The 11,479-nt window shown below is 33.3% G+C and overlaps 1 protein-coding gene across 1 annotated transcript in view; it reads right to left on the bottom strand.

Annotated features, from left to right (window-relative positions):
• Positions 1-1,232: 1,232 nt before the first annotated feature.
• PCLO (piccolo presynaptic cytomatrix protein) overlaps positions 1,233-11,479 on the bottom strand; it is a 398,423-nt gene continuing 388,176 nt past the window's right edge. The window contains exons 23-25 of the mRNA XM_023226631.1: positions 4,039-4,173; positions 3,326-3,471; positions 1,233-1,373 (exon numbers count right to left, since the gene is read on the bottom strand). Of these exons, the coding sequence (XP_023082399.1) occupies positions 1,233-1,373; positions 3,326-3,471; positions 4,039-4,173 (422 nt within the window). The remainder of the gene's footprint in view (positions 1,374-3,325; positions 3,472-4,038; positions 4,174-11,479) is intronic.

Genomic DNA, 11,479 nt, shown 5'->3' with positions numbered 1-11,479 from the left:
CTCAGGTAAATGTTGACTTTTCACATATTTTACCAACATTGATGAACTTGATCACTGTGATATTGTCACTAAAGTAAGAAAATAGAGCACTAGAGAGAACTCATTTAGTGTCATGTTTTCATGATACAATCAGTAAATGAATTAACTCATTAAGGGAAAAAAAGGGTAAAATATTATGAAATGAGGAAATGATATCCATTTAATTAATCAGTATCACAAGATTAATATAGTTCATTTGCCAGAGAAAGAATTTTCCTTCTCTGTCAATGCATTACGCAAGAGAAAGGAAATGTGCAGGATAATACATTTATTTGCAGTTTCACAAAGAGTAAGTTATCATGCTTCCTAGAACATATCAGTTTACTCTAGGTCCTTTGGTACATAGATTGAAGATGTCTTGGCTTAATGGTAAATTATGAAGATTTTGATGGTTTCAACAAAAATTCCAATATTTTATGGGACAACATTCTTCTTTGTTAGCCAGTCACAGTTTTATTTCTAGATAAATTCAACTTTATTTTTACCTAGTATTATCTTCACTCTACATTATTTCAAGTTACACTGAAACAAATGTGCTTTTACCACATGGATTCCAAAGTCAGTGTTGTATACCCTTGTAACATTTAGACAGAGAGAAAACTGGTAAGATATGGCCTAAAAGGCATAATTTGTACATCTCCTGTTCCATTTTCCCTAAGAAAGTAGCCACCTCACTTCCAGTCCTGGACACATATTGTAGGCATATCTTATGTCCGAATCTGAAAGCATCTGGTTGTCTGAATAGAAGATGATGAAGGAAGATTTTTGAAGTTTTGAAAACTGAGATTTGTCACATCAGTTCTTTCCTTTCAACCAAGGCTTCTTTGCATAAAGAGTTACCTTTGTGCTATATGGAAACCACATTAATCTTTGAGCCTCTGTCTTAAGCTATAGCTCAACTCTGCTCAAAGATTTTTGCCTTAAGTAATCAAAATTTGTTTCACAGTTTCTCTTCACAGCCATGGGAAATTCAAGGTCTCAGAACTCCATTCCTTTTTATTTTCAATATGTGAACTTTTTCAATTGAATATCTTTGTGTGATACACAACAATAAATGTACAAGGTGTTAAGCATGTTTTTGCCTGTTGTTCCCATTCTTACGTTTGCCTTTCAAAACTTAGCTTAGTTTCCAAATGTAGTCTTGATGTGAGGCTATTTAGAGCAGTTTCTATACCCTGAGAAGACATGTTTCTTCAATGCGTTTGAGTAGGACTGACCAAAAGTTTGTGCCAATTGACTATTCTTTTTCTGAGATCCACTTTGTCAAGCCAGATACAGGCTTCACCAATCAAGGTCTTTTTCATAAACTTCCCTCCATTGGAGAAAAGTAAAATCTAGAAAAAACAGTCAAAAATAAACATATTTAATTTATATACATACATATGTGTACAGTTTTCAACCTCTTTTAAGAACACTTAATCATCAAAAAACATAGCACAAAAGAGGGTGATGCTGAGTAGAAGTAGCAGATATACTTGCAGGAGAACTAATAATCAAGGTGTTCTCAAAAGATTTGCATGTAATATAAATTAATTCACATCAACATTTGTATTATTCTGCAAAGGCAAAGACACATTCTGAAGAAAATGAGAATACTAGGTAAGAAATGTATAACCAGCTAATTCTAAGTTTATGCTTAAATTGATGGAAAGTTTCACAAAATAACTTTGCCAAATAATTTTTTACTAGTTTACACAAAGCCAAATCAAATAAAAGATTATCTGAATTCTGAATAAATAAATATAACTTCACAGGGCATTGCTTTTATTTAGTATTAAATTTTCTGATGATTTTACTACAGTATGTACTTCCAAACTATTTTTTGAAGTCATATGCAGAACTTATCACAAGGGTCTCAAACTAAAGAATTTTTTTTTTTCATTTTAAAGATGAGTTGAAGGAAAGGTAGAGAGCATTCAATGGAGCTAAGCATTAATCCTTGTAATTGTATTCCTTTTTCTCTTCAGAATCTCCTTTGGTTATATAATTTACCCTTATTCCTGGCTAAAACTTAACTTTTATGCTTCTGACTTCAAAATTTGTACTTCCAGATATGACTGTCTCTTCTGATTTCTGATTCAGGGATTTCAAATGACATTGTTTATTTTCACTTGAATCTCTGCCTTCTTATCAAATTCATTTCAGAAAAACTTTTGATCTTTCTCTATTCCAAATCCCCTGGCTACGTAATCTCTGTGAAATAATACATTTGTTGACACAGACTTCAGAGTGTCATTGTTTCTTTATTCCTTTCTAGTCTAATATCAGTTAATCTTCTCAATATATTTTTGCTTTGTAATATCTTTTATCTTTGTCTCTAATTCAAACCTTTAATTTCCTGTACCATGGTTTCTTCCTACATTTTTTTCTCTTTTCTCATTCCCCCATTTCTACTTTCATTCCTTGTCTCTATATCTCCTGAAGACCTACTATGTGCAAAGCATTGTGTAGGCTGTAGGCAATGAAAATTAGGCCTTGCCCTAGAGAAACTGGTAGCATAGAAGCAGTGACAGATAAGTACAGATATTGTTGTTATAAGACAGACTGGAATTGGTAGCCTAATAATAGAAGCAAAATGTTTTGTGAATACAGTATGATGAATTATACCCAGGGTCATCAGTAAGGAGAGATGAAAGATGTGGAGTATTGTGATAGATGGTGGGAGTTGGAAAAGGGAGCTTTGAAGGGCGGAAAAATATGAGCAAAGGATTGGAGGCTTAACATGACCTGAAGAGAGTCTGTTGTGACTGGAGTATTGAGTGGAAAAGTGTCCAAGGAGCTGAGACTAAGTCAATCCAATTAAAACTCACTTTGGAGGACTCTGAATGATTCAAGATAATGATTCAAGATAATTGAAGACCTTTAATGTAAACTAACAACTTTAATGTAAACTAACTAGGGTTTTAAAAGGTAACTCTGGCAGTGCTGTGATGAAATGAACTAAAGGGATAAGACATAAATTACAATTGGCCAGGTAAACAGATGAAATGATTTGAATAACAAAGATGGGGACCCAAAAAGGTTTAGTGGCAGTGAGCATGGAAATAAGAGGAATCTATGTAAAATAAACTCTGCAGACAGAGTAGAGAAGGCTTGGCAGCTGATTGTATGAGGTGAATGGGCTGTGGAATTCTAAAAGACTCCTGGGGAGATACTGCTAAAAAATAATTAACTTCTCAAATGTCATATAGTGTATGATCAGTATATAAATATTGAATAATGGAATAAAAATAAATACAACATGAATGAGAAGTTTTACATATCAACTACATAATACAGAGTTTACCTGAAGAGAATGTCCTGCAGGACTTAGACTGAATCGAAAAGTTTCATTGAATGAAGGCTCTCGATCATGTCTGCATACTCTTGTTTTTTTCTTGATCACCTTTTTTTGGGTAGAAATATTCATCACATATATTTTCACATATAAATCTGAAAATAAGAATTCAGCCTATTAAATTCCATCAATCATATAAATTTCTATTGAAAGAATTATAACTGTATACTGAGAGTTCTTCCTACATTTTGTACAAAGCCAGCATTGTAAACAATTTGTTTCAGACAACATAAAATGATTAAAAGATATGCCTATTTTTTTTTTTTTTTTTTTGAGACAGGGTCTTACTCTGTCACCAGTCTGGAATGCAGTGGCCAGATAGCTCACTTAACCTCAAACTACTGGGCTCAAGTGATCTTTTGACTTTAGCCTTCTACATAGTGGGGACTACAGGCAGGAGCGACCACATCTAGCTGATAAATCTATTTTCTTAGCAATTTAAATTTGTCCTTCTGTTGTCTAATGAATATAACACTCTAATGCATATGTTAAAATATCTAGCTAAAAACTGAAAGAAAACAACTTGTTACATATGTTAATCAGTTCTTTTTTCTGACCTATTTGGTGTATAGTTCAAATTTTAGTTAACATTTTCCAGAATATATAAGACACATCCCTAAAAAAATTCTAGATATACTGATGACTATAATAAAATTAGATACCTGGTAGATGATCAGGAGACTTAAATTTGTATGTAATATTTCTGCATTGGAGAATTTCAACTATTAGTTGTTCACCATCTGTCTTCATTTCCTTCTTCAATGCAATCTTGATTTCTCCCATTACCTGAGTTTTAGCTGGGAGAATTTAATAAAAATGTAAAGAAGTATGTAATGCCATATATGAACTGTTTAGTTCAATAATTCATTCATACATTCATTTACTGTTTATCAAGTGCTAAATATCTTATGACATCCTAAGTGCTAAATATCTTATGACTGTATTTTATTCATCTGTGTACTTATTCACAGATGAATAAATTTATTCACAGATGAATAAAATACACAAAATTTATCACACATTCATTTATTTAGATATGAATAAAATAAAGTCCCATGCCCTTAAAGCCCTTAAAGAGTGAACAGTCTTATGGGCAGACTGATAAATGTACAGATGCTTACCCCAAAGTATGTTAAATATAATGATAGCTTAGTAACAAGGGAGGTATGGAGAAATGCATGTAGATCAATTTTACTCAACTGTAGACTTTTAGGACAAAAGAAGTAATAGATATGACTGTATCAATTCACAAAGATATGACTCTATCAAGATATATGACTCTATATCAATTCATGTATTAATTCACTTATTCATTCTCCAACAAATATTTTATTTCCCATCCTACTCTGTGCTAAGCACTCTGCTAGGAAGAGTGAATATAATGATAAGCCAAAACGTTGGTGCTTATTGGTTTCATGGTTTTTCTATCTATTGGGAAGAAAACCATTAATCAAATATTTCCATCAATAAATATATAACTATAAAAAGAGGAAAGGTTCTGAAGTACAGAAGCATGGTTTCAACGGAGGCTAAAACAAAGGAGCAGATGTCTAGGGAGGTGCTGCTTAAGCTGAAACCAGAAGGATGAGAGTTAATTAGGTGAGACGAATTAGGAAGGACATTCCAGAGAGAAGGAACAATAACATGAGAAATAAATCTCATGAGAACAATAACATGAGAAGGAACAGAGAGAAGCAAAAGGAAACATAACATGAGAAATAAATGCCTATGAGATTGTAACATATTGTAAATTGGAGCCATGTTAAGAATTTGGTTTTTCCCTTTAGATCTATAGGAATCTATTGAAGGTCTGTAAACATGGCTCTAGATAATTTATTCTCAAACATCTCAGGAATTCTTTACACTCAAAGAAATTGAGGGTCTTCAAAGAATATGTGTTTATGTGGATAACTACCAATATTAGAAATATAAAATTTCTAATTTTTAATTAAAATTCCAAAGTAGATATTTAAAAATATTTATTAATCAAATTAAATGACAATAACTGCTTTAATGAAAATGTTTTAATGAACATAACCGTATTTTCCAAAACAAAAAAATAATAGAGGTACTGTTTTATATTTTTACAATTTCATTAGTGCATGGCTTAATAGAGGACAGCTGCATTCTCTTTCTTTCTCTCTCTTTCCTTTCTTTCTTTCTCCTTCCTTCCTTCTGTAGAGATAGAGTCTTGCTATGTTGCCTAGGCTGGCCTCACATGGCCTTAAGCAATCTTCCTGCTTGGCCCTCCAAAGCACTGGGATTACAGGCATGAGCCACACTGCACCTCGCCTCTTTCTTTCCTTTTAGAGATAGGTTCTCACTCTGTCTCTCAGGCTGAAGTGCAGTGGCCCGATCATGGCTCACTGCAGCCTCAGACTTCTTAAGTCAACCATTATATTTTGGTATGTGTCATAAGTGCTTTAAGAATTTTTCCTATTTAATCACATGAATATTAGAAAGAAATGCACTGAAGGATTTAGATTTTTAAACAGTTGAACTGATTCATTGAGGATACCCTTAAGTGAAACTGGCGTATTTTTCCCTGTAAGAACATGTTGGTAAATAAATAAAGTATCTACTAGCACAGTTTCTTGCCTTTGCCTTAATTGGAAATAAGTTCCTAGCACTTTCGTGCACTATTACTTTGCACTACCAATATAAATGTCAACCAAGTGAAAAAGGTAAATAATTTCAGTGTATTTTGAAAATAATTGTGACTTTATGAACTTAAAAAGTCTTGGGGAACCATGGAGGTCTGTGAACCACATTTTGAGAACCACTGTTATAGAGTATAGTTGAGTAATTTTTGAAAGAAATGAAATAACAAAACACTGTGAATAAAGTTGTAAAAATATTAGGCTATAGTTATTTGATCATTTTGATTTAATTTTGTAACATTTTGGGAATATAACTGATACATGTATTCTTTTCTAGATTAAGCAACTGTTTGATTAAATTAACTTAAATTTTGTAAGTCCAGATATACCCTTACATGTGGAAAAATATCTATAACATATCTCTCCTCACTCTCTTCCTTTGTCAAAGAATTAATACTGTAGCCCAAAAACTGACAAAATTCTCTTCTATGTGTTTTATAAACTAAAATACAAATCTTCTAGATAGAATTAAATAGTAATTCATGAGCCAATGATTACAGATAGTTAGTCCACAGTAGAGAGAGGTTTACTTTCAAGAAACTCTAAGTCAAAGATTTTATATCCAGCTAAACTGTCTTTCAAGTATCACGCCTATAATTTTCAGCATGAAAGAACTCAGGGAATACTTCATAAAGTTTGACTCTCTGAGAAGTACATAAGATGCATTTTATCAAATCCAAGAGACAACTAGAGAAACTTCAGCAAAAGGACTGATGGTAATTATTCAATATAATTAATTATAGAATGAAGATTGAGCAGTACATAGGTTAGTGGAAGAATAGTATGGAAATGTTATATTTCTGACAGTATAAAGTATGAAACTAAAAATTAATGAATAAAGAAGGGAGAGAGAAACAGGAAAGCAGAATGGGATAATTGATTTTTGTATAGGTAATAGGAAATAAAGGATGCCATTTAAAACTAACAAACCAGGTAGTCAATGGTCATGTAAGAGAAACAGGAGTTAGACATTATAAAAACTATAAATAAAAGGAACACCTTTAGAACAATGATACAAAAATTTCTTAATTCCAAAAGAAAATTTAAAAACTCAGAGGTCAAGTGGAGAAATATCATAAATATGACATAATATATACAATGATTATAAAATAAAATGCAGAGTTGAGATCAAGCATATCTATTATATCACTAAATAGGAGTAAGTTTTAGCTAGCCTATTTTAAAATTTTTTTCAGATTGGCTCATAAAGCAAAGCCTAGTTCTATACTATGTACAAGAAATACAACTAGTTTTGTTCCAAATAGTAAAAAACACAGATATTGGCAAGTATGTCAGGCATACGGAATCAATAAGAGTGCAGAGGTTGAGATCTTATTATCAGGTAAAACAGAATTCAGGCTAAAATGCAGGAAACAAGACAAAGAAAGACATTGTATGAAAATAGAAATTCATAAATCATAATGAAGACACAACATTTATCAATATCCATGTACCACTTATGTAAAGTTGAAACTGCAAAGTAAGATGTAAGGATGTAGAGGATTTAACAAGGAGTAAAGATGATAATAATGCGATATTAACATTATAAGACAAGGCAAGTGAACTAAAAAACTAGATAAAATATTGAGACACTATAATCAATAAAGTAGATCTCATGGATATATATCAAACACTATACCCTGATAATAACGAATATACCTTTTTCTCAGTCATCTATGGAACATATTCAAAAATTGATCATATATTGAGTTACAAAGACGACATTAGTGAGTTCTATAAAATGAAGCTATTATCAACATTATGTGATAATACGCTCAATGGCTTTCAACTAACCAACTTTTGGGTGAATGGAAAAATACTCTGAAAAATAATGATAATAAAACACTATATATCAGAATCTGTAAGAGTTAAAGAAATGATCACATGAAAATAAATAGCTTTAAACTCCTATATCATTTCAAGTAATGATTAGAAAATACACATATTCTTCTATCTGCTATCAATAAAAAATAAAAAGTACAATTGGTTTAAATTCCAACTCAAAATCTAGAAAGGAACAACAAAGTAAAACAAAAGTACAAGAAAGGAAATAATAAAGATGTCCACTAAAATTAATAAAGTAGAGAACAGAAAAAAAGTAGATAATAAATAAAAATTCTGGTACTTTGATAAAACCCATCAACAAAATAGAAAACTTAATAGTGAATTTAGTCAACATCACGTGGCTTCTTAACATTCATATTTAGAAATGACATGTGCTCTCTTAACTGCAACACTACTATCCTCTCAATGATTTGGTATAAAACGTCTGGTGTCATGAATATACCCTAATACTAATTGACTCACATTTTCTTTATACATTCTTGACAGATGGGAAACTACAAATCTCACCTTTTATGTTTCTTTGAATTTGCCAGGGCAAATTCAGTTCTGGTTCCTTAACCATTTTACATAATCATAAACAAGCCCGTTAAAAGCTCTCTTTTTTAAAAGGACCTTCACAGGAAAGTAAAGAATCTCTAAAATAAAAATGAGAAAATGAGAGATCTTAAGATCTCCCTTCTTCAATATCTAGAGAATTTGGCGGGGGGAGGGTAAGCAGAAAAAAAACTAAAATGTAGGAAAATGTTAATCAGTACTAACAAAGCAAGGAATAGGCTATAGTCTCTGAACAGAAAATCCAAAGAAGAGATGTCTAGGAATGAAAAGGCAGTTTCTGGTAAGGTACAAATTAGCAGCATTCTTGAGTACAACAATATCACAAAATCTTGTCAGGAAACGAGAAATGAATTGACAAAGCAGCCCTAAGAATTATTACTAAATCCCCCATCATAGGGAAGTAGATGAACAATGAGAGTAGCCAGCCCTAGAAAAAAATCAAAATAGGCCTGGCATGGTGGCTCACGCCTGTAATCCCAGTCCTTTGGGAGACCGACGCGGGCGGATCACGAGGTCAGGAGATCCAGACCATCCTGGGTAACACAGTGAAACCCCGTCTCTACTAAAAATACAAAAAATTAGCCGGGCGTGGTGGCGGGCACCTGTAGTCCCAGCTACTCAGGAGGCTGAGGCAGGAGAATGGCGTGAACCCGGGAGGCGAAGCTTGCAGTGAGCCGAGATCACGCCACTGCACTCCTGCCTGGGCGACAGAGCGAGACTCCATCTTAAAATAAATAAATAAATCAATCAAAATAAACCTTTGAGAGTGGCAACCTTGGCTTATCACTATGAAGATGCAAGAGTTTCAGTAGAATCAGGAAAAACAGCCATGCCTCCCCATTACTGGAGTTCCAAGATGAAGTAGGAGACATATGTAAAGCTTAGCATATCTTTTCATAGGAATAACATGCACCTCAGCTTGATTGAGTGAACACTGACAGAAAACATTTAATCAAATGGTAAAAGAGGGAGCAAAAAACCTAGTTAAATAAGGTGGCAAATCTGTCTATAAGGCAACTCTCACTCTTTCCTTTAAAGCCATAGAAAAGTAGATAGCTACTCCTCAATCTCTCAAACCATACCTGGGAGGGAAGGAAAAAGAAGATTCTAACATGGAAGGGGGGGAGTCAAGGAAATTTCTCTCTTGCTATTTGGAGTCAATAGTAGTTGTGAATAGAATTCATCACACTAATGATCATGATGAAATAGAATAGCGAGACAAATTTTATCTGGGAGAAATTCACTTTTATAGGTCATAGTCTTCTGTTACAGACCTAAAATCTCAACACACCGCATATGTGAAATTTGTTGTTTTTCACCTTCTCACTTGGGGAGAAAAGTGGAATTAAAAACTTGCTAATTGAAGTTCTCAAGTCATCACATTTCTTGTTTCTTTCTTGGAATGCTTAACTTCACAGGCCTCACAGTGTGATTCTTGTGAAATTTTTTTTATAAGTTTCTCTCTGTTCAAAGATTGAACCAGCTTGTTCTTTGCTACTAAAGGAAAAAAGGACGTGCTTACTGAGGTTGTCTCAAAGCAGGTGGTTGCATTAATTGTGGGTCCATTGCTATCTCTTATATCTGACCTTTTATAGGTCTGTTATGTTTTTGTCTTTTGAAGCAAATACATAGATGGAGGCAAAATCCTCCATGTTTGCAGGTTGGGCGGCAGCTCCAGATCTGCTTGAGCCTTTGAACAAAACAAGCAAACAAACAAACAAACAAAAATCCCCCCCACACACAGAGGACATGTGATGATGTTTTATAATATGGTTTGGATAAAGAGTGAAATGGCATTAGAAAATGCTTTGACCAGCCTTCTGGTCTCCTGGTGTCCTGAAACTTATGCTTCTTTGGTTGTATTAAAAGAATAAAAATTAATCCTACTCTAGAGAAGGTATTTATCCTATAATGTGGCACAAATCTACAACTTAAGAACAGAGAGAAGGAGAAGAGGAAGGGATGGAGGATGTAGAAGTCATGGTTAAAAAGTCATGGTTAAAAATGAGATGACAATATATGAGATGAAAATGGAGATGCCCGATCTAAAGACACTAATAATCACATTTTAAAACTATTAATGAAGTACAAACATCATGGAAAAAAATAAGATAAGATAGAAATTAAGATTATTGACATAGAGGAAAGAAAGAAGATAATATGGAGAACATAGAGAATAAAGGTAGAGAACAAAGATTGAGGTATAGAGAAGAAAACAATCATATGGTTAATGGTTTCTCAGAAAAAGTAAGTTCAGCAGAATAGAAAATAGTATCTATTTTAAAATATCAAATTATTTCTCCAAAATAACAGAAGAATAAATCTGTGAACCAAAAGAGCATCCTATATTCCTGGATATATTGATGAGTTGATACACTGATATATCCCATTTAATATTATACTTCAAGAATACAGGAATCATTCTTAAAAGGATTCAGGAGAAAAAGAAATAAGCTCTCTGAAAGATATATTGATGTATAAGAGAAAGTCATTCTGAAATATATAAGACTATGGCAGAGGATACAGCAATGACTGAGTGAAAGAAAGAAGGAAAGAAAGGAAAAAAGGAGGGAGGAGGGAAGGGAGAAAGAGACAGGGAGGGAGGAAGGACTTGAAGATGAAATCCAGACAATTAATAAAATAATGAAAAAAGAAAGTGGAAGAGAACTTACTCACATTTTAAAACAGAGAATCAATTGATAAAATTTAAAATTAAAATATAGTATTAGGCTGGGCACGGTGGCTCACACCTGTAATCCCAGCACTTTGGGAGGCACAAGTGGATGGATCATTTGAGGACAGGAGTTCGAGACCAGCCTGGCCAACATAGCAAAAGCCTGTCTTTACTAAAAATACAAAAATTAGCCAGGCACGGTGGAGTGAGCCTGTAATCCCAGCTCCTCGGGAAGCTAAGTCACGAGAATCGCTTGAACCTGGGAGGCAGAGGTTTTAGTGAGCCAGGATCGTGCCACTGCACTCTGGCCAGGGTGACAGAGTAAGACTCTGTCTCAAAAAAAAAAAAAAAAAAAAAAAAAAAAGTAAC

The sequence above is a fragment of the Piliocolobus tephrosceles genome, chromosome 8 (genome assembly GCF_002776525.5).
Source record: "Piliocolobus tephrosceles isolate RC106 chromosome 8, ASM277652v3, whole genome shotgun sequence".
Classification (NCBI taxonomy): Eukaryota; Metazoa; Chordata; class Mammalia; order Primates; family Cercopithecidae; genus Piliocolobus; species Piliocolobus tephrosceles.
Note: the sequence above shows the minus strand (reverse complement) of the source record. Positions and strands in the feature narration are given on the sequence as shown.